The sequence below is a fragment of the Bos javanicus genome, chromosome 16 (assembly GCF_032452875.1).
Source record: "Bos javanicus breed banteng chromosome 16, ARS-OSU_banteng_1.0, whole genome shotgun sequence".
In the NCBI taxonomy this organism is placed as follows: Eukaryota; Metazoa; Chordata; class Mammalia; order Artiodactyla; family Bovidae; genus Bos; species Bos javanicus.
Genome location: NC_083883.1, coordinates 51,907,136 through 51,931,178, shown reverse-complemented (window position 1 = coordinate 51,931,178; position 24,043 = coordinate 51,907,136). Strand labels below are relative to the sequence as shown.

The 24,043-nt window shown below is 64.0% G+C and overlaps 2 protein-coding genes across 4 annotated transcripts; one reads left to right on the top strand and one right to left on the bottom strand.

Annotated features, from left to right (window-relative positions):
* Window positions 1-75: 75 nt before the first annotated feature.
* On the top strand, window positions 76-9,257 carry SCNN1D (sodium channel epithelial 1 subunit delta). 3 transcript variants are annotated; one of them, XM_061383108.1, is made up of 12 exons: window positions 76-3,545; window positions 5,190-5,569; window positions 6,103-6,310; window positions 6,387-6,568; window positions 6,739-6,827; window positions 6,900-7,063; window positions 7,170-7,268; window positions 7,430-7,547; window positions 7,650-7,728; window positions 7,805-7,862; window positions 8,025-8,270; window positions 8,352-9,257. In XM_061383108.1, the coding sequence occupies exons 1-12, from the start codon at window positions 3,510-3,512 to the stop codon at window positions 8,646-8,648; spliced, it is 1,956 nt and encodes a 651-aa protein (XP_061239092.1). In that variant the 5' UTR covers window positions 76-3,509; the 3' UTR covers window positions 8,649-9,257. The 3 variants fall into 3 exon arrangements, with proteins under 3 accessions (XP_061239092.1, XP_061239091.1, XP_061239090.1); XM_061383107.1 differs by having other exon boundaries at window positions 78-244; window positions 371-5,569; XM_061383106.1 differs by having other exon boundaries at window positions 78-5,569.
* A 374-nt stretch (window positions 9,258-9,631) lies between these two features.
* On the bottom strand, window positions 9,632-23,771 carry ACAP3 (ArfGAP with coiled-coil, ankyrin repeat and PH domains 3). The gene is made up of 24 exons (XM_061383114.1): window positions 23,646-23,771; window positions 19,963-20,020; window positions 19,219-19,338; window positions 18,969-19,022; window positions 17,807-17,865; window positions 17,019-17,202; window positions 16,613-16,657; window positions 16,432-16,527; window positions 16,277-16,351; window positions 15,843-15,854; window positions 15,123-15,235; window positions 14,977-15,028; window positions 14,639-14,739; window positions 14,453-14,564; window positions 14,003-14,211; window positions 13,861-13,930; window positions 13,634-13,728; window positions 13,351-13,556; window positions 13,087-13,191; window positions 11,966-12,064; window positions 11,661-11,881; window positions 11,375-11,484; window positions 11,154-11,264; window positions 9,632-11,019 (listed from the first exon to the last, which is right to left on the bottom strand). Exons 1-24 carry the CDS (start codon window positions 23,690-23,692, stop codon window positions 10,872-10,874), a joined length of 2,502 nt encoding a protein of 833 aa, XP_061239098.1. The 5' UTR covers window positions 23,693-23,771; the 3' UTR covers window positions 9,632-10,871.
* Between the last annotated feature and the right edge of the window lie 272 nt (window positions 23,772-24,043).

Here is a 24,043-nt window from a genome sequence, read left to right as displayed (position 1 = left end):
CATCTCGCTGTCGCCTTTAGTCCCGGGAGGCGGAAGCAGTCGGCGCATGCGCACTGACAGGCAGCTCCGAGGGGCGGAGAACGAGCTCAGGGCAGGTCTGGCCCAATCAGCCACGGCTGGCCCTCCTGTTGGTCCCTCGGCCACATCGCTGTCAGCGGCCGCCGGGCTCCGGGGCCCCCCGACCCTGCACGTTCCCCTTCTCATGATCCCCTGCCTTCCGCGGGAAAACAGGCCCAGTTAGAAGGTAACCCCCGAGATGCCGGGATGAGCCCCGCCCAAGTTCCCTGGTACCTCGACCCTCCCACCGCCCCCTTCCAAAGAATCGGCCCAGTCCCGCCTGGAGGACCCAGTTCTTGTGCCCACTTAACAGGGAAGCGCTGAAGGCAGTCCGCGTCCCTGGCGACTGAACCACCTGGGTCCCTGAGAATCGAATCCTGGGTGACCTTGTGTGACCGCAGTGATTGTGGAGCCAGGAGCCCCACTGGAACCTGTGCCAGGTGGGGTCCAGCGTAGGAATCCTGCCCAGCCCCTGCCCAGGGGGAGAGCTGTCCTCATAAAAAGAGTTACACTGTTCTCCGACTGAATTTTCCGCCTAGCCCATGAATAGGGTCATTATTGCAGCAGTGGCCGCTGCACTGAGCCTCACTTTCTGCTCCCACGGTCCCCTCCCAGGCCCTGGGGGAGGGGGAGGCAGAGCAGGGAGGTGAGGAGTCCAGGGAAGTCCCTGGGGAGCAGAGAGTCTCTGGGATAGCACTGGGAAGCACTTTGGAGCAGGTGAGGATGGCATTCGGGTGGGGGTTTGGATACAGGAGGGCTGGGCAGCAGGCGGGCCAGCACACTCCTCACCACCCTTCCTGGTGAGTGGGGGCTGGGGTGTGCCCCCACAGGGCTGTGCCAGGGCAGACGCTGCACTGACTGTGAGACAGGCCTTGGTCATCAGCTGGGACTAATCCAGAGAGGCTGTCGCTAGGCAGATCTGGGGTTCAAACCCCAAAGTCTCACCCTTGACCACAACCCTGACTGCCTTTCAGTATACAGCACCGGTCAGGGGTACTAACCACATGACCATTGACAGTGGACTCCAAGCTCCAACGGGTCCAGCCATGGCCACTGGCAGAAGGCAGACGGGGCCATGATCGCCACTGAATCTGGCCCACCCGGGGCACCTCAGACAAGATATGAGCAGTCACTGCAGTGCTGGCCCAGGCCCAGGGGCAGAAACAGAAGTGCCCATCGCCCCTCAGGCCAGCACCAGGCCAGCCAGCCGGGGGGAAGCAGCCTGCTACCTCCCCCTGCCGCGAGTGAGCTTCGCTGGCCCTGGCCCTCCTTCCTCATGGGGAGGCTGGCGGTCCCAGGCTCCACCTCCTGCTGCCACACTCAGAAAACATCTCAAGCTTCCTTCTCTCCCCTGCCTCCTCCGGGCTCTGCCATCCCCACGCAGGGCGGGCCCAGCTGTTTTTAGCTTGAGGAGAGTTATGTAAGGGAGGCTGCCCTGAGGCGCTGGGTGTTTCAAGTGCAGGTGTGAGAGAGACACAAGACCAGACCCTGAGCCCCACACGGGCAACATCACACACTCGGCCCATCTCTAGTGGCCAGTACCTCGAGGAGCCCCCTCCGTGGTGGCCGGAATCCCTGCTTGACACTGCAGTCAGGACCTGGGGGACAGGGAGGTGCTGCAGTAGCACCGAGGAGGCTTCCTACTTGCCAGTGGGCAGGGACTCCAGATGGTGCAGCCCCCCAGGCTGGGGCGGATGCCCCTGGCCCCCAGAATCTGGCACACATGCAGAGCCCATTGGCTCAGACTTCATAGCTGCTGCACCAGAATCCTTCCAGGACCAACTCTTAGCTGTCTCTGAGGGTGGAGACACCCACAGGTGTGAAAGTGGAGCCCAGGGGTCCCATGAAGTGCTGGGTGTCCACAGTCTGGAAGGAGGCACATTGGTGTCCCTAGGTCCAGCTTCAGGGAAAGCCACCACTTGAAGGCTCAATGGGGCCATGCTCAGCAGGCTGGGGCCAGCTGTCCCTCTGGAGAGAGGGTGGGGGACATAGGGCCCTAAATAATTTCTCTAATTCTCTCAACACACAGCTGTCAAGGAGCAGTCACACAAGCCCCTGTTGTGTGAGAAGCTGGAGATGCCCTGTCTGGTCCCAGACAGCGCCTTCTGCTCCTCCAGGCACTGGAGGAGCCTGGGGAGGCAGGAGAGGGGTCAGGCAGGGAAGGGAGGAGGGGGCTGCTGGCCTCACTGCCACTGGCCACAGTCTCTGTGTCTCTGGCCTCCCAAAGGTGGGTTCTGGAGCAGCCTCCTCAGAAGCAGGAAGATGGGGCTCTGATGCGAGCTCTGTGACATCACTTGGTCTCACCTTTGAATCTCGAGCTTCAAGAGGAAACTCAGCCCCACTTTGTGCTTGAGGAAACGGGCTCAGAGAGGTTGAGTAATTTGTTCAACGTCACACAGCCGATGACTGAGGAAGCTGTGATTCGCACTCACACCTAGATGAGTCCAGGGCCAGCTCTTCCCTGAGCGTGACTTCCCTCTCCCAGAGGTCCCCGGCTGCCATCTGCCCCTTCCAAAGGCAGGAGGCTGATGACCTCACCCCTCCTCAGAGCCAAACCCCCACCAGAAGGGCCTAGCGAAGGTGGGGGCTTCCTCCCTCATCTCAGCACCCATTTGGGGTGGGCCGTCAGGAACCCAGAGCCTGTGTGGGAGGGGCAGAGGGCCAAGCGGAGGGTCTGATTATTTGGGATGGTGAGGCCTCTGGCCTCATGGAACCCTGTTGGGTTCCCCGTGGGTCCTCCTGGGGGCTCTCCAGCCTTTCACACACTGTCTGGCCTCAGGCAATCACTCTGGGGCCGAAGATTTCAGCCGGGAGGTGGTGGACTTGGACCCTGAATGTGGTGTGTGGCTGGCGCAGGGTCTCTGTGCCTCCTGGGAGGCTGAGCTATGGGCACCACCTGCCCACCCAGGCCCCAACTTACTCCCACAGTAGGTACCTGTCCCAGGGGCTGGGCAGCCAGCACCAAGGGACACCCATGTTCTGGGAGTGGAGGCCCCTGCCTGGGGACCCCTGGCCACAGACACCTGTGGTTAGAGCTGGGCAGGTGGAGGCAAGCAAGCATTCTCCCAGGCCAGGTGGGAGGAGAGTGGACAGGGGAGGGGGCCAGGCACCCCAGGGTCTACCGGAGTGGGGTCCCTCTTCACCCTCCAGAAACCTGGAGCCCCTCACCCACTGCCAGGGCCAGGCCCCCAGACCTCACTTCCAGGAACGTGGGCAAGAGAGCCTCACTGAGGTGAAGGACCCCCATCCCTACCCCAAAGGCTTCCCCTTCCGGGACCAGAGCAGATGTGGCTTTCCCTGCCAGGCTCCGCCCCACCACCGCTCCCCACGCCCAGCCTGTTATAAACAGGAGGCTGCTTGGCCAGCCTCGGGCCACAGCCCACTTTGTCACCTGCTAGAAGTGCCATCAGCACTGCTACAGTCACCGCTGTTGCAGCCGCCAGCACCAGAGGATGGATGCCCATGCACAGGGAGGGTGCAGCCTCGAGGTACCAGGGCATCAGGGCGGGCCGTCACTGGGGTCTCCCCGGCTTGAGGTGGAGGGGCCATGTCCCCCACATCGTCTGGAGCACAGGCACAGGCGGGGCAAGGGCAGAGGCTCCCATCCACGCCTTTGTCATGCACCCCTACTGACAGAGGGCTTGCTGTGTGTGAGAGGAGTGTGTGTGTGTGCACAGCTGTGTGCGTGCGTGTACTGTGTGGAGGAGTGGTGCACCCCCACTCCTGCCGTGGCTGAGGTGTCGGGGACCCCACCCCCCATCTCAGGAAGCTACCTTCCTCCTGCCTGGCAGCCCCAGCCAGGGTGGGAGGTGGCCAGTCTGGAAACATGGTTACTGGAGTCGGAAAGAACCTTCTGGAGGCCCTTTTCCCTCGCCTATATCACGAAGCTAAAGGTCCTGCTGCCCTGTGAGGGCTCCATGTGGTCACGGGACACCCGTGTGGGCAGCGCTCTGTGCCACAGGGGGCCCACCAGCAGCACCCATGCTGGCACATTTTTCTGGCCTGGCCGCCTCCACAAACCTGAGGCCCGGGCTGACCACCCCCACCTCCTACCTGGGCCCCAGGCAGCTGGTGGGTGCTGGGTGTCCAGGCCAGCATGTGCTGGCTGAGACACACCAGGCCCTTCCTTGGCTCAGCCCCCTCCCAAGGCATCAGCCCAGGCCCAGTTGCCTAGAGGGGCCAGAACCCAGGAGGCTACACCCCAGCTGCAAGAGGCCTAATGATTCAGACCAAGATGGGGACACTCTGGAAAGTCCGTAGGAAGCCCAGGCAGTGACTCAGTGCGTGTCCCGGGCCAGCCAGCCTGACCTGGTCAGGCCCCATGGCCCTGTGCACTGAGGGACCAAGGTCCCAGGATGCTGGAGCCTCCGGGTGGGAGTGGGGCCAGGCAGGCCTCAGGTCAACCTCCCTGGAGCCCTCAGGTCCCCACCATGTCTGGCCAGACTGCTGCCTACTTTCTGGAAGCCCGAGGCCCACAAACAGAGCATCCCTGGACTCAGCTCGGCGGACAACACCCCCACACAGGCCCACAGTTCCCAACAGGCTACAGGCCTGACCCTTGGCCCAGATGTGGCTGGACTTGTGTGGCTCCATTGGCCCCAATCCAGCATGGCTATGCTGGCCACTGAGGTTTGTTGGAGGCTGTTGGGGCCCAGGGTTCAGTCAACCCCCAATGCTGGGCCCTAGGCCCACTCAGAGCAGGTCACCTGGCTGCCCCTCACCAGAGGCCCCTGCCCCACTTGGCAGATGGCAGCAGAGACCCACCCAAGCCTCCAGCCTTGAGCCACCTTCCAACAAGGCCTGGCACAGCCTAGAGCCTATGTCCCCTGCTGTCCCTGCTCCACCACCCAGGCTCAACTCTGGCCATAAGACACGCCTGTAGAGGCTGCTTGGTGCCCTGCTTGTCACCACGGGAGTAGGGGCAACAGAGTTGGTCCCATGTTATGGACCAGCTTCTGATGGGGTTTTTCTCAAGCATCAGCAAGCCGGGCTAGGCCACAGGTGGCTGAGGGATGTGACAATTCCGGGAATTCCCAGGCATGGAGAATGGAAGGCTGATGGCCCAGGTGGGGAGACCCGGGTGGGGTCAGGCCAAGTGGTGGGCTGGAGCCCCGCTGAGTCTCACTTCTCAGATGCAGGCTGAAGGCACGGGCCAAACAGTGGGTGGGGGGCCAGGAACCTGGACATGCCCCCAGGCATCCCCACCGACGCTGCCCGAGGAGGAACATGGAGAGAGGCTGGTAGAGCTGCACGCCTCCTTCAGGGAGCTGGTCACCTTCTTCTGCACCAACTCCACTATCCACGGCACCATCCGCCTTGTTTGCTCCAGCCAGAACCGCCTCAAGACGGCCTCCTGGGGGCTACTGCTGGCAGGAGCCCTGGGCGTGCTCTACTGGCAGTTCGCACTCCTCTTCGAGCAGTACTGGCGTTACCCGGTCATCATGACAGTGTCCGTGCACTCGGAGCGCAAGCTCTTCCCATCGGTCACTCTGTGCGACATGAACCCACACCGGTGAGGGCTGGTCCAGCCTGGGGGCCCCTCACCTGGTGCGGTCACAGCAGGACAACCCACCTCTTCCTGCTCTGTGCCCCAGGGGCAGGGCTAAAGGACAAGAAGAATAAGCTGAGTGTTACTGTGACCAGTGCCAGGCTGGAGGGACCTTCAGGAGTTAGGCAGCCCAGGATGGGGAGGGGAGGAGAGCCGGAGGCTTTCCAGAAGAGCAGGTGCCCAGGAGAGGGGAGCAGGGTAACATTGCAGTGTGGAGTCAACAGAGCAAAGACAGGGAAGGGCTGTGAATGAGCCAGAGGAGGATGGGGTCCCGGGGGTGGGAGGCAGGCCAGGCCGGGGGTCTGACTTCCCTCTGCAGCCCCGGCTCTGTATTCAGAACCACCTTCTAGGTTTCTGAGGATGGCACGGGGTGGGGGGCTCCTATCCTGTCTGCGACTTCGGGATCAGTGCCTGGGGGCCAGCTTGGCTCTCTCCAAAGTGCGCGTGCTAAGGGGCCCTGGCTCTGACTCTGACCCCCACCCCTGCCCTGCCCCCAGGCCACACTTAGCCCGCCACCATCTGCGGGTTCTGGATGACTTTGCCCGGGAGAGCATCTACTCCCTGTATCGGTTCAACTTTAGCGACAGCATGGACGCCCTGGGGGCCGAGGTCCCAGGTCCAGAGCCCGCCTTCCATCTGGACCGTAGGATCCGCCTGCAGAGGCTGAGGCCCTTGGACGGCCAGAACAGAGTGGGCTTCAAACTGGTGAGTGTCCAGCCCGGGGGGTCTGCATGGGACTCGGGCAGGCCAGTTGCGCCCACACTGACCCCATGCCCCACAGTGTAACAGCACTGGCGGCGACTGTGTTGAGCGGGCCTACTCCTCCGGCGTGGTGGCCGCCCGGGAGTGGTACCGCTTCCACTACATAAACATCCTGGCCCTGCTGCCCGCTGCCCACGAGGACAGCCACGGCAGCCACTTTGTCTTCTCCTGCCGCTACGATGACCGGGACTGCCATGCCCAGTGAGTACAGACCAGTGTCCGCTCCCCCCACCCCACCCAGTGGTCTGCCGGCCCCACGGCTCCCTCCAGAGACAAGGCACCTGTGCTCCCCTCCCGAGAACCCCAGGCCACACACAGCAGGGTGGTGGGTGGAGGGCGTGTGCTTGTCTGAGCATGGCCCCTGGTTCCAGGCACTTCCAGACATCCCACCACCCCACCTACGGCAGCTGCTACACTTTCAATGGTGTCTGGGCCGCACAACGACCGGGCGTCACCCACAGTGAGTGCCAGCCGGGACTGGGTGCGGGCGGGGTGTCCAGGCCGACCTGGCCTCACCCCTGGCCTCCCCCAGGGATCAGCCTGGTCCTCAGGGCTGAGCAGCTGGACCACCTCCCTCTACTGTCCACGAAGGCTGGCATCAAGGTCATGATCCACCCACAAGACCACACGCCCTTCCTGGAGCATCAGGGCTTCAGCATCCGGCCAGGGACAGAGACCACCATTGACATCCGTGAGGTGGGCCTCCCCTGCCTCCAGGCTCTCAGCCTGTTTCCAACCCTGGGGGGTGGGGGCAGGACCTCCAGCTCGAGGCAGCAGGACTGAGTAGTCCCACTTCCCCCAGGACGAGGTGCACCGGCTCGGGAGCCCCTATGGGCAGTGCATGGACAGCACAGGCAGCGTGGACGTGCAGCTACTGTACAACACCTCCTACACCAGGCAGGTGAGTCTGGGCGTGGAGGATGGGGAGGCGGGGAAGGGGCCCAGGGAAGGGGCTGGGGAGTGGGTGGGGGAGCAGGCCAGTGGGAAGGAGGGGAGGCAGGCAGGCCAGGGAGAGGGGCAGCTGCTCCGGACCCCCAGCTTCAGCCCCCACTGTCCCCCTAGGCCTGTCTGGTCTCCTGCTTTCAGCATCTGATGGTGGAGACCTGCTCCTGCGGCTACTTCTTCTACCCTCTGCCGGCGGGGGCCGAGTACTGCAGCTACATGCGGCACCCAGCCTGGGGTGAGCTCCCCGCCCCACCCTACCAGCCTGTTTGGCCGACAGCAGACCTCCCCACCGCCCCTGGGTCGCTTCTCATAGGTTCACCCGTGACTGTCTCCCCAGGTCACTGCTTCCACCACCTCTACCAGAAACTGAAGACCCACCAGCTTCCCTGCACCACCCGATGCCCGCGGCCTTGCAGGTGAGGGGGTGTGCTGGGCTCTGTTTGGTCTGCCGGGGGCCAGCACACAGGGATGTGACGGGGCTGTCTCTCCCAGGGAGTCTTCGTACAAGCTCTCTGCCGGGACCTCCAGATGGCCTTCCTCCACATCAGCTGTGAGTCCCCAAAGTGGGGGTTGAGGGATGGACAAGTAGGGAGATCACGGGCAGAGAGCCCTCCCAGGACTGGCCTGTGTCCCCACAGTCCTGCCCTCACACCACCCTGCAGCGCCCAAGGGCCAGGAGGAGCCGCGGCCACAGCAAGTTTTTTGTGTGCAGGACTGGGTCCTGGCTGTGCTGGGTGAGCCAAGCCGACGGAACCCATGGCCATCTTCTGCCTCTATCAAGTCCTGGCCGCTGCCCCTGCCCTCCTCGCCCTCCAGGGCCCGCACAGAGGGCCCCACCAGCAGGTCTGGGGCTCAGCCCCTCTCACCTGAGCCCTGCCCCAGCATCAGCCTGGCCAAGGTGAACATTTTCTATCAGGAGCTCAACTACCGCACGGTGGACGAGACACCGGTCTACTCGGTGAGCTGCCTCCTGGGCCAGGGCCGGGAGAGGGGCGGGGCCAGCACCTGGGCCTCTGCTCACCACTGCCAACACCCGCAGGTGCCACAGCTGCTCTCAGCCATGGGCAGCCTCTGGAGCCTGTGGTTCGGTTCTTCCGTCCTCTCGGTTGTGGAGGTGCTAGAGCTGCTACTGGACGCCATAGCCCTCACCCTACTGCTGTGCTGCCGCTGGCTCTGTGGGTCTCGGGGCCAGCCCAGGGCGGCCACAAGGGTGCACCCTCCGAGCCAGAGGCCAGCCAGTGGACCAGTGGCTGCAGACACAACGTCGAATGCCCCGGGGCCTGGCTGCCTTCACCTACCAAGATGCTGCCGGGACTTCAGCAGGAGTCTCGGCTGAGTTCAGCCAAGCGTGGGCCCCAGAGACCCCTGACACCTGAACCAGTCTGAACCTGGCCTGATCCTAGGGGCAGTGGCAGCGGTGGGCTCTCCTGACTGCCCAGGGTGGGCCAGTCAAGCCCCATGGGGCTTCCTGGGCCAACCAACCCAAACCTGGGGCCCAGGAAGCAGCAGCACCAGAGCTGGGGGGTGGCTCGCCGCCAGGCAGAGCACAGAAGGGCTTCTTGTTAGCCAATCCACCCTGCCCTGTCCAGTGGTGGCCTCACAGGTCTCAAGGAGGCCCAGGGCAGGCAGGGAATAAGGGAGCATCCCCACCACTCTGGATTCCCATGTTCTGGTTGTGATGGAGCATCTGCCCAAGTGGAGTGTGTGCCCGTGTGTGGGGGGCGCTCCACATGGGAGTGTGTCTGTTTGTTGCCAGTGACATATGTCCGCATGTTTCTGTGTCAACAGGTCTGTCTGTACCTACATGTAGGTGTGTGCAGGCATTGGGCAGAGCCTCACTCAGCTTGGGGCCAATGGGAGGAAGGGCAGGGCCAGGCCCAGGCACTCAGTGACCTGGGGACACTTTGCAATAAAATGATTTCACCTGGTGGCTAGGGTGTTTTCTCCTGCCCTCCTGGTTTCCTGAGTGAGCTGAAAACCTCCAACCAGATAGTACTGCCACATCCTCAGTCACAGATGCTGTGGGGGTTGTGGGGTAGGGGACATGGGGCAGAGTTTGCCTAGGGGACAAGGCTAGGACCAGACCATCCTCGCCAGTTAGTGTCTATCCTAGAAAAGGGCGGGGCAGCCAGAATGGAGTATCAGGAACTGATTTTAATCAATGGAGCCCAGGTTTCAGGCAGGCCCTCAGGTTCCAGCTTACTGCACCCTTTGAGGACACCACTGGTGCTGTCCCACGCAGGGCCGCCCCTTGGGGAAGGCAGGTGACCCCCCCACCCCAGTCGAGACAGAGCAGAGTGAGGCGGGTGAGGCGAGGAAGCGGGTGCAAGCGGCTGTTTATTAACTGTGATCTGGAGTGGAGGCGGGTCCCGCCAGCTGAGGCCCTAGCAAAGGCCCTGGCGCAGGCAGTGGGGTGGGAGGTAGGGGCAGAGCTCAAGCAGGGAGAAAGGAAGGAGTTAATTCTGCTCTCTGGGTGTCACAGCCAGCAGGCGAGGGAGTTGGGGGCCCACCTTGCTGCCCATGGGGCCTCCCTGGGCAGCCTTTGCATAGTGACCAGCCAACTGGCCTTGGACTGGCTGAGGGTAGAGATGGGGAGAGGCCCAGCCACTGCCCCAGGGCTCCAGGAAGGGGAATGCAGAAGGCATCAGAGGGCCCTGGGGGTGAGCTGAAGCCCCATGGGCTGAGCCAGGGTCAAGGCTGGTGAGGGGGCAGGGCTGAGCTGCAGAGCCCCCGCAGCAGCGGGCAGAGCTGGGGGTCAAAGTGGTCCTTGAGTCAGAGAAAAGACGTGAGACAAAGTGAGAACGAGGTCATTGTAGAAAACCCCTCAGTCCATGACAAAGGACATCAGATGCAGGGGTGGGAAGAGCGACGCACTTGCCACTCGCTCTGGGAAAAGGCAGGGACAGATGGGGCTGCATGGCCAGCCACACGGCCTCAGGACGTCCGTGCCCAGTCAGGGCTGAGGCCCAGGCCAGAGCCCCAAGCACCCAAGAAGCCCAGCCTGGATGCTGGGGTCGCTAAGTGAGGTACACGGGTTGATTCCCTGGATGGGCGGTCCCTTCTGCCCTCACAAGGTGCCGGTGGCCAGCCACCAGCCCCAGGGCCCAGCGGAGGGGCTAGGGGCATGGGAGGGACCCAACTAGCAGGTCAGTGTCCTTGGGCAGTAAAGTGGGGGCACGAGGTGACACAGGCCCTGAGGGCAGAGTGGGGCACCAAGTGGCATGGGCCCAGGGATAGAGGGGCAGGAGGTGACACGGGCCTGGGGGAGCAGAGAGGAGCACAAGGTGACATGGGGCCTTGAGAGTGGTTTGTGACACGAGCAACCCAGGCCCCCTAGGAAGGGGTCACCTGAAGACACAGGGTCCCTGGGCGGGGAGTGATGCAACACCTCCTGGGGAAGACTGGAGCTTCAGAAGACTCAGTGCTGGTCCTGCTCCGGCCCGGGGTGGGGGCCGCTGGAGGAGGAGGGCAGAGCCGGCAGCAGGGCCTCCAGGAGCTCCGGAACACCAGTGCTCTCCGGAAACAGGCCGGTGGGGGGGGTCCCGCCCACCCCGCTGCCCTAGCTCTCGTCCAGGTGAAGGCTGATGAATTCCTGGATGCACCTGCGGTACTGGAGCTCAGTGGGGCTGCTGCCGGTCAGAGGGCCCGGCTGGCCAGAGGGCGCCTCGGCCTCACGCATCTCCTCGGCCATTCGCGCCAGACGGAGCCTGGAAGAGGGCGGGCCTTGGGAAGAGCCTAGCCCGCCCCCACCCCACCGCGTCCCAGACCTGAGGAGGGCGGGCCTTGTGAAGTGCTCCGCACCGCCCACAGGGTCCCCCACGCACACCGCCCTCCTGCTCACAGCGTGACGATGTCGGCGTTTGCTTCCTGCACCGCGATGCTCAATGGGTCCTGCTGAGCGTGGTCCAAGGCATGCTGGTCCGCCCCCCTCTTCAAGAACAAGCAGACCTGGCTGAGAGCGGAGGGGTCAAGTCAGGTCAGGCCTTGGGCAGGTACTGGTGGGCTGGCAACCCGGGCCCATGGGGCGGGGGGAAGTGAGGGTATGACCAGCCCACGACTCACCCAGTACGGCCAAGGAGCGTGGCGTGGTGGAGGGGAGCCCGGCCGTGGCTGTCTCTTTGGTTCACGTCCGCTCCGTTTTGCAGGAGGAATTCACAGACGATCAGGGAGCCCTGGGGAAGCGGGCGTGGGGAGGCGGTATGGTTCAGACGGAGCCAAGCCACGGAGACGGTTCCTTGCAGGCCCCCCACCTCCCACCACACCGACGCCCCTTCAAGCTGGCGCACCAAGGGAGAGCCGCTGTGAAGACGCTGCACCTGGGCCCAGGCGCAGCCGGGCGCCTACTTACCCCCAGTACAGCCTGCACCAGCGGCGTCTTTCCCTCGTCCTCCGCGTCAGCCCAGTTGACCTCCGCCCCGTGCGCCAGAGCCGCCGCCAGGGCGGGAAGGTCGCGGGTGCGCGCCGCGCGGTGCGCCAGCAGCCCCGGATGCAGCTCGCGCACGTCTGCCAGGCCCCAGGTCTCCGCCTCTCCGTCCGCCTCGCCGCTGGACTCCTCCGACTCTGCACCCTCTACGAGGACAGGGCGATCAGGGCCGGTAAACCGGCCGGGAGCGGGGGAGGCGCAGGGCCGGAGATGGGGAGCCGCGCACTCACCCTCCTCAGCGACGCGGTCCACCACAGAGCCCACGCCGAAGGCCAGGACATCTGAGCTGCCGTCGGAGCTGCCCCCTAAGCCGCTGTCGCTGCTCAGACCTGCAAAGTCCACAGCTAGAGGGGGTCCTGAGAGCGTCTGGGGGAAGGCTGGAGGGCCGCCCACACTCCCGGGGATGCTGCCTGGAGCAGGATCAGTCCCCACTAGCGGGCAGAGGAGAGCCCTGCCCAGGATGGGAGGAAAGGTGAGGAAATCAAGTGACAGCTCAACAGAGTCAAGGATTAAGCGCCCCCTAGGAGCACAGCCGTGGGTGTGATCCCCACCCTCGCTCAGGCCGGCCCTAGCAGGACGGATGGGCCGAAGCGCCGCCATAATGCAAGCGGGGAGGTCTCCATCCAGACGCGGTTCCAGGCAGCAGAGAGCGGCACCCAAGAGCAGCCCTCACAGAAGAGCCCAGAGCTGAGGGACGGCGAGGCAGCGCCCTCTGCTGCCCGAGGGCACCCGCTCACCCCATCAGCCCTGCCAATTCTTGGCCCCCGTCTATGTCTTCTGTCCACACTGCCCAGAAAGGCGGCCCAGATGCGCCCGGCCAGTGGGTGCTGTTAGACACTTTACAGGCAGGCGACAGGGCGGGGAGGGCCCCAACCTGCAGCATGTGCCCCCTACCCCCACTCCAGGAGGAGCTGGAGAAGATGCACACAATTGTCTTTCAGGAGCTGGTCTGGCACACAGCTGTCCACGAACACACATGTATGTGCACACACCCATGTGTGTACACATGTACACACTCACATGTATGTACCCATGTGCACAGTCATGCCACATACACACTCCTGTGTGCACACTGCACACGGGTCTCCCTGAGGGTCATGGCTCCAGCCTCCAAGTCAGTGGCTGAATTACCCCCAGCCCCTGGAGATACTGTCCCAGCCTTAGCCCTGCTTGGCCCCCAGACTCTCCCCATCCCTACACTAGTCCCTCCTGCAAGGAATGCCCATCCTTCCGGTCCCTGGGTGAGTGGCCATAGCTGTCCCGTACTTGTCCACCCTCTGAGCAAGCATGCCTGGTCCCTGCTCTGAGCTGCCCTGGCTGAGCTGGGGGTGGTGGGCAGCAGGGGACTTACTGCGTGGGCCGGCTGCAGCAGCCCCTGCATCGAAGTAGGAGAAAAGGGAGTCCAGTTCGTCCGGGCAGAAGAGCGAGTCCCTGCGGAACCTGGGCTCCATGGAGCCTGCAGCAGGGCAGTAACCGGGCCAGGCTGGGAGGCAGGCAGAGCTTGGGGCTCTGCTCCTTCCTTCCCCCACCCCTGGCCTCCCTGGGGTCCATAGTCTGGAGGCTCACCCCCTGCCCAGGCCTGTGAACTGGGGTGCACCTGCCGGCCCCCTCCCACCTGAGCACAGGGCTGCCACAGAGGGCAGAACGGGCTCCATTCGGACTTTGCTGCGGCGGGGGGCAGGGGCTCGGGGAGAGCTGTGGTGACGCTGGCACTTCTGCACCCTCCAGCGCTGTGGGGCCTCCCGGGCTGGTGCTGAGGGCGGCCTCCGCACAAACTTCTTCTCCACATATTTGTCCTTGATCCAGGCCTCCTTGTCCTGTCTGGACCAGGACCAGACATGAAGCCGCACTTGTGGGTGGGGGCTCCCCAGGCCTGCCTAGGCTACCCCACACCTCACCTGGGGCTGCTGGCTGTAGGCTTCCTACTGCCCGGCCCCTCACACTGGGCCTCGTAGATCTGGTTCACGGTGCTGTTTCCAAGCTCACACATCAGCTGGCAGGAGAGGGTGAGGCCAGCATCAGCCCAGCCCACAGACCTCCCCTCAAGTGGGCAGACCCGGCTCCTGTCTCCCCACCCTGCTACCCCCCCCACCCCCGCCAGCTGCCTGAAATGGACCCCACACACCTTCAGTAGCTCCGGTTCCCATGAGTCCAGGGTCAGGGACCGCACCTTGGAGCAGTGGACGCCCAGGCTCCTGGATGATGAGGGAGGAGGAGTCAGGGCACGGCTCCGCCCCCACCCCCTCCACACCGCCCAGGAGGCCCACCTGTGGATGCCTGAGCACTCGATACAGAGCAGCACACCCAGGTTGATGCTGGCCCAGCGCGGGTCAGGCTGGCCGCAGTCACCACACTGGCTGTTGCCGGCCACGTTCTGCACCCGCTGCAGCACACTCTCACCCTTGACGCTGCGTTCCCGAGAGTCCGTGGCAGAGTCAATGCTGCTTGTGGACGGGGAGGCAGTGCGGTCCAGCCTCTGGGGACCGGGTGAGGGGTCACTCAACCCCATGGGAGCTCCAACCCCAGTCTCCCCAGCGGGGGCCCCCTCTTCCTCCCCAGATACAGGGGCCGACACAGGACAGGGTGCCTGAGGCACGAGCCTGCACCCCCATGTGGGCACACACACTGATGTGCACATGTGTGCTGGTGTGTGAATGCACATATGTGCTGGTGTGTGGCCTGTGGGAGTTGTACATGCACATGCAGGGAGGGCCCACCTCACTGTAGCAGCTGTCAGGGCTCTCCCGATAGGCGGAGGCAATGCTGGCTTGCACCGCCTGAACCCAGGCCTGCCGCAGTTTCTCTGAGTCGGCTTGCAGCATGCAACTCCTGCAGGAAGGGGCCTGTCAGCCTGGGCAAGCAGGGGCTCTTGCCACATCACGCCCTGGGCAGGACCTGCTTACTTGGTGGGCGACACGACCTCAAAGCAGAACCTCCGCTCGACGTCCTCACAGGGCTTCACAGAGCAGAGCCGGAGGTCGTCCACTACCACAGTCAGCACGTCCTGTGGGCATGACCGCCTTGGTCCTCGTGCTCAGCACCCACCCCTGCCCCACCCTGACCACCCGTTCACTGCTCTACCCAGGACACAGATTGCCTGGGGTTCAAGTGGTCTCTGTCCCTGGCCACTCAGGCTATGGTGCCCATCCGTGTCCTCAGCCCTGTGATACCAACCCCCCCAACTGCCCACCCCCAGGCCAGGTGAGAAGGCCCAGGAGTTGCTGCCCTGGGCCCAGTGCACCTTGAGCTTCTTCTGGTAGACCAGCTGGCTGTTCTGGATGGAGAACCAGCGCCTGGATAGGGAATGGGCCAGGAGGGGTCAAGCCAGGCTGGGCACCCTCCCCCACCTATCTGCCCTGCAGTCCCCTGAGGAAGGGCCTCCCTTACCGGTTCCATGTCTTGAAGGCGTTGCTGGCCCTCTTGAAGAGGTAGCCTTCCATCACTACCCCACTGGGTGCATCCACATCAAACTCCACCTTGGGCTCATCGTAGGAGAAGTCCTGGGAGCAGTCGGAGCCCAGCCCCCATGAGCACCCACCCACTGCTGTGCGGACACGGCTGCCCTCCCAGGCTCCCCCCAGCCAAGGTTGAGAGGGTGGGTCTTCACAGCCACTTCCTGACCAAAACCCCATGGGGGCAGATGCCTCCTGCCACAGCTGGGGGCCCGGAGCGCTCTGGCCCCACCCCCTAGCTCCCCCCGCCCAGCACAGACAGCAGCCTCTGGGTAGGATCAGGAAGGAAGCCGCCTCCCTTGTCCTCAGTCCCCCATTCAAGTCGCCAGCTGGGCTGCTCCAGCCAGCCTGACAGAGCTCCATTCACATGGGCCAGGGAGACACTGAGCGTTGTCCTGTGTGTCCGGCAGTGGGAGAGGAGGCCCAGCCACCTGCTCCCCTGGCTGAGTGGGGGCGGGAAGGGACAGCTGCAGCTGCTCCCGAAGGGGACTCGGTCCCAGCTCAGCAGCCTCCGCTGGTGCTGGGCACACCCCGGGAGGTGTTCAGGGTCGGAGAGCCGGGGCTGCGGAGGTGTCCTTGGTGCTGAAACAGGGCGAGGCGGACAGAGGCCCCACCCACCTGTTCCCCCCCCCCCCCCCCGTGGGTGCCCACTCACCTGCAGCAGCGTCTGAGGGCGGGAGCGGGAGGAGCGGGAGCAGGGAGAGAGAGAGCCAGTGAGTGAAGCCCTGCTGCCTCCTCCTGGGAACTAGCAGCTCCCACCAGCAGTCATCTCCGCCCAGGGCAGCGCCATGACAGCCGTCTGGCCAGGAGCAGAGAGGCCCCAGTAGGACCCTCCACCCAGCCCCAGCCCTAGCGCCCGTGGGCTGAGGGGGCTGGTCCTGGCCTCTAAGTGACCTCTCACGGTGCTGAGACCCTGAGGGATGAGGACTCCCACCTCTGACTGCTCTTCCAAGGAGGATCAGAATCAGCCTGAGCATGGGCAGGCCTGGGGAGGGACGGGGAGTGTGTCTTTGCGGCAGGCTCCCAGGTCCACACTTGGAGAGGGCTGAGGGGCCCCTCCACAGGGAGGCCAGGGCTGCAGGGCCTCACCCGCTGTTGGATGGCGGCATGCTTGCGCTCCATCTCCCGCTTCTCCACTGCTGAGTCGATCACCAGCTGGTCCAGCTGTGGGGAGGGGTACAGAGAGGGAAGTGGACCCCCTCCCCTGACACGCTGGCCCTGGCTTCCCCTCCCCGCAGGCTCACCTCGGCTGCCAGCTTCTTCATGTAGGGGTCCAGCTGGTGCAGCAGGCTATAGCCCTGCTGGAAGAAGCTGTACTGGGCATGCATGAAGGACAGCATCTGGGGGGGTAGGGACCCAGGTGAGGCCCGGCTGCCAGCCATGGTGCCCAGGGCCCCAACAGGTGCACCCAACCCCAGCACTCACAGAATCCAAAATCTCAAACTTCTTCTTAGCCTGGAGGACGTTGATCTGCCAAGGAAGGAGTGAACAGGTGAAGATATCAGGGCTGAGCCCGGACCTTGCTTGTGTCCACTCAGGGTGCTTGTGGCTCCCCGAGACCACCAGCTCATCTGATGCTCCCTACACTGGTACCCATCCCTCCTCTCATGGTTTCTCCATGGACAAAGCCATGAACTCTACCCCATGCTCCAAGCCGTCCTGCAGCCTCTGGCCCTGGCTTGTCCCAAGCACGGCCCCACCTCTGGGCCTTTGCCCGGGGCATTCCCCCCTCCAGGTCCCTCCCCAAGCATCTGAAGTTTTCTCAGGTCCGAGGGGCCCCTCCAGACACCAGGTCCCTGTCTGCAGTGACACCCAAGGCCCAGCGACTCACCTGGAGCACATAGTCCAGCGCCAGGTGGCGGAAACACTTCCGGGCGAGGATCAGGGCACCCGTAGCTTCCTCTACCTCGTGGGGCCGGTGCCTCGGGGCCTGGGCATTCCTCACCAGCGACAGCTCCATGTCCTCCCGAACTTTGTCAAACTGCTTCTTGGTCTCCTTGAACTTCCGCACGTCCCTGGAGGCCGGCGGGTGTCAGGTCAGGGAGACTGAGGAGGGGTGCACTGGGGTCTCCCCCCTTCAAGAAATGCCCTCTTTCTGCTCCTAGCCCCTCTGTGCTCCACAACCCTCTTCCCCACCTCCCTGTCCTGGCCTCCCACCCACTACAGCCAGCACTCCCTGCCGCCTCCTCCTCAGGTCCCTTCCCCAATCCAGGGCCCCCTTTCCCTTCACCACCTCACCCACAGAATTGGTCCAGCTTGGGGTGACCCCTAGCCTTACCCTGGACTCCAGATGCTCCACTTGGGGGATTCCCAACTATACACACAGCACTGAGCTGAGACCCCCGCCAAGTCCCCACCTCCTGCTCTATGACCCCGACCCTGACCCTTCCATGGTCCTGCCCTCACCTCTGCCTGAGGGCCCTCTTGCTGCCCTCTGTGGTCCCTGCCCTCCAGCACTGTTTCCTCAGCCCAGTCTTGGCCTACACTGAGCCCCCCACCCAGAGCCTGCAGACCTTGTGTCAGGGCCCCAGACTCCCTCAGCTCAAACACCCCAGCATGGGTGTGGCCTCGTGCCCTCCTGGGGCCTAGAGAGGCCAGGCCTCCCTTGGGGCCACTCACTCTTTGACAAAGTTGTGGAGCTGCTGCCGCACAGACCTCTGGGCCTGGTCAAACAGGATCTGGGAGCATAGGAAGGTGGAGGTATCAGGGACCTGCCCCCACATGACCCCAGAGGCCAGGCCCCATCCCCTCAGGTAAGAACCAGAGAATGCCCTGTCCAGCCCCACTTAGGCCCCAGCTGGTCACCCTCACAGAGCAAGCCTCTCAGGGTCCAAGGGACCAGGTGCAGCCCCCAGGCCTGGGTCGGCGCCCAGAGACAACAGCTGTGACCACCTGCCCATCTCCCCGACTTGGCTCTCAGACTCGAGGCCCAAGCTGTCCCCCTCCCATGGCCCAGACAGAGCAGGCACACCCAGGGTCCCTAGTGACAGCCAGTGCCCCAGCCTGGGGAGGGGCCACCTTAAGGATGACCAGCCCTGCAGTTGGAAGGGTCCGGCTGTGGCCGAAGCTCCTGAGTGATCTGGCCTGGGGGCAGGGTGAAGTGGTTGTAGGGGGCTGGAGAAGCTTCCCCCACAGTGCTAACTGGACCCAGAATCAGATCCGCTCAACATGGGGAGAGGGTTGGGCCCTAACCAGAAGCAGACAGACACATAGACAGACTGCTGAAGCCGGACGAGCTGTCCAGCACTGGTTTATTTCTGAACTTCCCCTGTGAGGGAGGGGCCCCTTGTTTAGTCTGGGGCTCTGGTTTCCAGGCCACGGTCTGACCACCCACATGGGCCTCATTCTGTTCTGTGTGTCCATGCGGGGGGCCCCTGAGGGGCTCAAGGTCATACAGACCCATCCTGGGAAGCAGTGGGGTCAGCCTGGCCAATGACCCTTGTCTGATGGCCCTGGATAACCCTCTAAGGCACCTATGCCAAGCCCCCACCACCCTCAGCCCCAGACGGGCAGGTTCCAGGCACCTCCTTGCTGGCTATCCAGCCCTCACCTGGGACACAGTAGAGTTTCAGCAATGTGGGCCCCCCACACCCAGACTGCAGGAGCAGAAACGTGGCCTCCCCCACAGCCCGCCCCTGCCAGCTCAGCTCTCCCAGAGCCAGCCCAGAGCCTTCCAGGCTGGGTGGGGCCTGCAGGAAGCCCGAGGGGTGGCTGCCTGGGAAGGGATGACAGCGATTATAAGGAAGCGCAGTACCCCCCTACTCCCCCCATCAGGGCTCACCATGTGGTAGGTGACCATCTCCTGCAGGCTGTCTCCAAACCTCTGCAGACATTCCTGGGGGTGGGTGGGGAGACCCTTGCTTAAATGGGACTGCCGTGCCCCCAGTGTCAGTACCTCCCACCCACTAGCCACAGAGTGGCCCCTGTGGCCCAGCACAAACGCCCACCTGCTCCCAGGGCAGGGGCACCCTCAAGGGGCTGCCTGCCTGTGCCTGCCCCTGCCTAGAGGTCAGAGGTCAGCTGCCCCTCACCGATATAACAGTGTCGCCCTGGCACTGCTGGGACAGGTCTCGGATGCCACTCACGAAGAGTCTGTTGGTGGTGACGTAGGCCTTGCCTGCCTCGATCATGCTGCTACATAACTTCACCAGCTGCAGACAGGAGAGGACGGATGGGGGACACTCATGCCACCTGTGCACCCAGCCCTCACCACCACCAAGGCCAGACCACATGGGCTGGGACCCTGCCAGGGCAGCCGGAATTCAGCTCAGGGCCCATCAGTGCCCAGGACACAGCTGGGCAGCCCTAGGCAGAGAAGGCCACTGCCCACCACCTGTCCTAAGCCCACCTGGTGCTGGGCAACAGCTTGGCACTGCCCAGGCCTTGGCTCCAGTGTGGGAGGTGGGAGCAAGAGAGGGAAGCCAGGAGCAGGGACCCCAGGACTGGGGTGGGCATGCAGTCCTGGCCAAGGAACAGCAGGATCAGCCAGCAGGGGCTCATGGATGCCACCCCTCCTCCCCTCCTGCTTGTGCCCCAGGCCCCTAACCCAGCCACTCAGAGGCACAGCCCCCCAGCAGCTGCCCCTGCCTCCCCCAAGACTCCCCTCCTTGGCTTGGCGAAAGGAAACTACCCAGACACAGGTGTGTGTGCGGCAGGTATGAAGGCCAGTGACAGCCAGGCCCACGTGCTATGCATAAACACACACTTGTGCTCGTATTGGTGGCTGTGAGTGAGCTGGACCAAGCCCTCTGTGTGCCCCCAGGCCCTTCCCTCACCTTGTCCAGCTTGGCCTCGATCTCAACCACGTCCGTTTCCACCTCATCGATAGTTGCCCTGTGACGGGTACAGGGTGGCTGGAGACCCGCCTGCAGCGAGCCTCCCCCACCGACTTAGCTGGTCTTCGTCTCCCCAGGCACCTCCCCAAAGGGGTCTGCAGTGGGAAGGGGCTGCTCTGTCGATAGCCACTGGCTCCTGCAGGGCCACCTTCCTCCACACCCCTTGGACAGACTAAGACATGGGGACTGGGGTGGGGGCACGGAAGAGGGAGGACGAGAGGGGGCAGGACCTGGACCATGACTCCACGGCTGCAGAGCCTCCAGGGCCCACCACCATCCCAGGCAGATAGAGGCCTACTCAGCTGTGATGCCCCCAAATGGGGTCTGTGGACAGGAGAGGGGGTGGTCCCTAGCACAGAGGGAGGGGCCGGGGCCCTGTGGAGGGGGACATGCAGGGCCTCACTAGTCACTGCCCCCCGGCCCAGCCTATACACCTCTCCAAGGCTAGAGTTGACCCCAGACCCCATCTGGACCCCCCAGTCCTTAGCTTCAGCTGTAGCCCACTCTGGCCTGGGGCTGGCGGACCCTGGCGCAGACCTGTGTCAGCAGAGCCTGCAAACCTGGGGCTGCTCCCTGGCACAGTGAGACATCCAGCAGAGGCATGCCCCTACCTCCCAACTACTCCCCCAACCTCAAATACCAAGTTGGCCCTGTCTGCCTGGAAGGAGCAGTGGGTCAGACCTTGGAGGAGCCCACTCCCACTGGGACGGCCTAACAATGGGGCTGCCTTGGGGAGGGAAGAGTTAACGATGACATCACCAGAGAAGCCAGTGGACAGAGAATCCCGGAAGGCGAGGCGAGAGGCAGATGGATCAGGCACGTGACTCCCCACCCCCCCCCCCGCCCCCAATGCTCTGGGAACAGGAAACAGAGAAAGAGGGCCAGGATCCCAGGGCCCCCCCAACCCACTCAGCTGGTGAGCTGGGCCCATCTGGCTTCCTGGGGACAAGGGACAACGTGGAATGGAGCTCGGGCCAGGGGCTGGAGGCAGCCTCCAGGGCCAGGGCCAGGGCAGAGGAGGCTGTCCAGGTCTAATGGCCCTTTGCTGCCCTGTGGCTGGTAGAAGAGGGCCATGTTCCAGGGTTTCCCAGGCTTGGGGGAGAGGGACTTAGTCCCTCATGTGCGGGGCAGCTCAGTACTCCCTCAGTTAGGAGCTGTGGGGGAGGGGTGCCAGGCTGCCTTGTCAGGGCCCTTGGAAGATCCCCTGTCCTCCTCCACTCTGAGCAGCCCTCATCCCTGCCCCAGGGCTGAGGGGTCTCTGAATTCCAGAGCAGGAAGGGGTCAGAGGGGACGTCTGCTTAGACCAGTGTTGCCCCACCCCCAGCAGGATGCCCAGCCTGAGACTACAGGATCCTGACCATCGCTGTAGCCTCTCCCCTCCCCACAACCCAGGGGCCCAGGGTATGGAAGGACCACCCGCCCAGGAGAGGATACTGCAGAGCAGAGCAGAGACACGGCCCCTGGAGCCCCAGTCACCCCAACTGCCCTGGGCAGCTGCATGGAGGGCCATCTCCCCTGAGCCAGGAGGGCGGGGAGGGGGCAGCTGGTCCCTAGAGAGCTGGTGGGGGGCGCTGTACCAGATGGTGACAATGTGCTCATGGGGGTGAGGTGGGCACTCAGCAGAGAGCCCATCCTGGGGGCCCCATGCCCCTCATCTCTCTCCTCCCACCTCCATGGACCAAGGCCTCCTCTCCTGCCATCCCTCCAGGATTTCCTCAGCAGCTTGGATGGTGGGTAGGAGGGTGAGGCTGGCTTCCCCACCAGAGCCATGACTCAGCGCCTGAAGCCCCACCCAGGGGAGGGGGCACTATGAACAAGGGGTGGGCGGTGCCCCGGTGAGTCTGAGAGAGCCTGGAGCCCTCCAGCCACAGGCACCCAGGGCTCTAGGGCTCTGCCCAGGCCACAAGCACACAGACAGGGTCCCTCTTCCCCCAGGGCTGGGGTCACTTGGCCCTATATGCTGACCACGTTCTCCCACCCAGCTCTACCCTAACCCTGGCCCCCAAGCTGGCCTCCAGGAAGTCCATGTTACATCCTCAGCAGCACCTGAGGGCACACGGACAAGGGAACCCCCCAAAGGCCTCAAAACCTGGTTAAATCTCAGCCCAACCCTGAAACCCACACAGTGCAGCTTCTGTGGCCCAAGGTCAGGGGCATCTCCCTGGCCCCCACCCTGGGGTCTTAGCCAGGTACTTTCAAAGAAAACCTAGCAAAGCCCAGGCATCAGCTGCATCCACTGCCCCACTGTGGGTGCCCCCTGGCAAGCAGGCTGGGGTGGGAGGGAGGGCCTGGAGCTGCCCCACTGTGGGTGCCCCCAGCCCAGGATCGTAGGTACCTGAGTTGCTCACATTCCCCCCATCAACTGTCAGGAATGTAAGATGGGAGAGCAGAGGTGACCATTAGCCCTCTGCTCAGGGCCAGGGGCCACTCTCTGGTCCAGTCTCTACCCCTCATCCAGTCTTCCCTGGCCTTCATTGCTGACTCCCTGTGAAGCAGCTGGGCAAGGCGCTGGATCCAGGGACTCAGAGGTGAGAGCACCGATGCTGAGGCCCACCAGGCACCGCACACAGGCCCTCTTGCTAACACACCTCAAAGACTCAGCACACACACATACACATGCACACAACCCAGTGCAAGTGTGCCAAGGCCTGACAGGCACATGTGCCATCAAACATGGATGCACGCAGAAGCACAACACACACAAAGTGTGTACTCATGGATTTGCTGCATAAACACGTACCCTGTGCTGGGATACAGAGGAACAAACTAACATGCGCTTAGTGCCTAAACTCATCCTTGCATGATAAACACCCACTCTGTATCTAGCAGCAGTCCAGGGGCGCAGCTCACCCACACATTCATGTCCAAGGGCTGGCACCTCAAGGGAGGGTGCAGAGGGGCAGAATTCATACGAGTGTACCCAAGCACAAGCATGAGCACCTGACACACAAGAGGTGCCCCGTTAGAGCAGATGCATGCACACCATGAACATGTCCACACAGATAAGCCCGCCTGCACTCCCAGGAAGGACTAAAAGCACAAACCCATGGCCAGGCACAGCCCAGAACCTCCACCAGTCTCTCGAATCCAGTCTGCTCAGATAGCCCCCACCCTGCCAGGCATCTAGGTCACCCTGCCAAGCAGCTTCCCCAAGCCCTAACTGTGGCTCCAGCTGCCCGCCCCCTTGACTACTCCGGGCACAGGAACCAAGACAGATTCCAGGGGCAGACACCCGACGCACCCAGACGACCCTAGCCAGAGTCGGGCTGCAGGGCCCGGCAAGGTCTCAGCTCTGTGCAGGTGGCCCGCAGAAGGTCTAGACACAAAGCGGACGGACACTCCCACGGAGAGGTGGCCGCGCCAGAGGCCGCCCCGCCCCACGCGCGCACCCTTCGCGCGCGGCGACCAGCACAAGGGGCATCTTTTGTTCCGGGCTCTAGGGCTGTGGTTACTGAGGGCTTTGTCCAAGGCGAGTCCTCCTGCTCTGGCCTCCAGCCCGGGCGCCGGGTACAAAGGCGGCACCGGCTCCCCCTCCCGCGCCCCATCCCCCGGCGGTCCCGGGTACCCAGAGGGGCTGCGAACCGGCGGATCACAAAGGGCCGCGCCGCGCCCGGGGGGCGCACCTGAAGCGCGGCGAGTCCTTGATGCACTCCTCGAACTCCACCGTCATGGCTGCGGCGGCTCGCGGCGCTCACTGGCACGAGGACCGCGGCGGCCCGAGCGGCATCCCCGACCGGCCTGCCCGCCCGCCCGCCCGCGCCGCGCCGCGCCGCGCCGCGCCGCGATCGGCGCCCGCCCGCCCCGGAACGAGGCCGCTGCGCCACCGCCCCGCCCCGCCTGTCACCGCCGGGGAGCGTCGCTAAAGTCCTCCGTCCGCGCGCGCCGCCCGCTGTCACCGCCGGGGAGCGTCGCCAAACGCTCCGACGTCCTGCCCCCTTCGTCCCGGCAGCGGGTCGGAAGAGTGGATGGGGCCAGTAGCAGTCTCAGGAGCCGCTGGGCCGCGCGCGCTCCTGCGATTCGG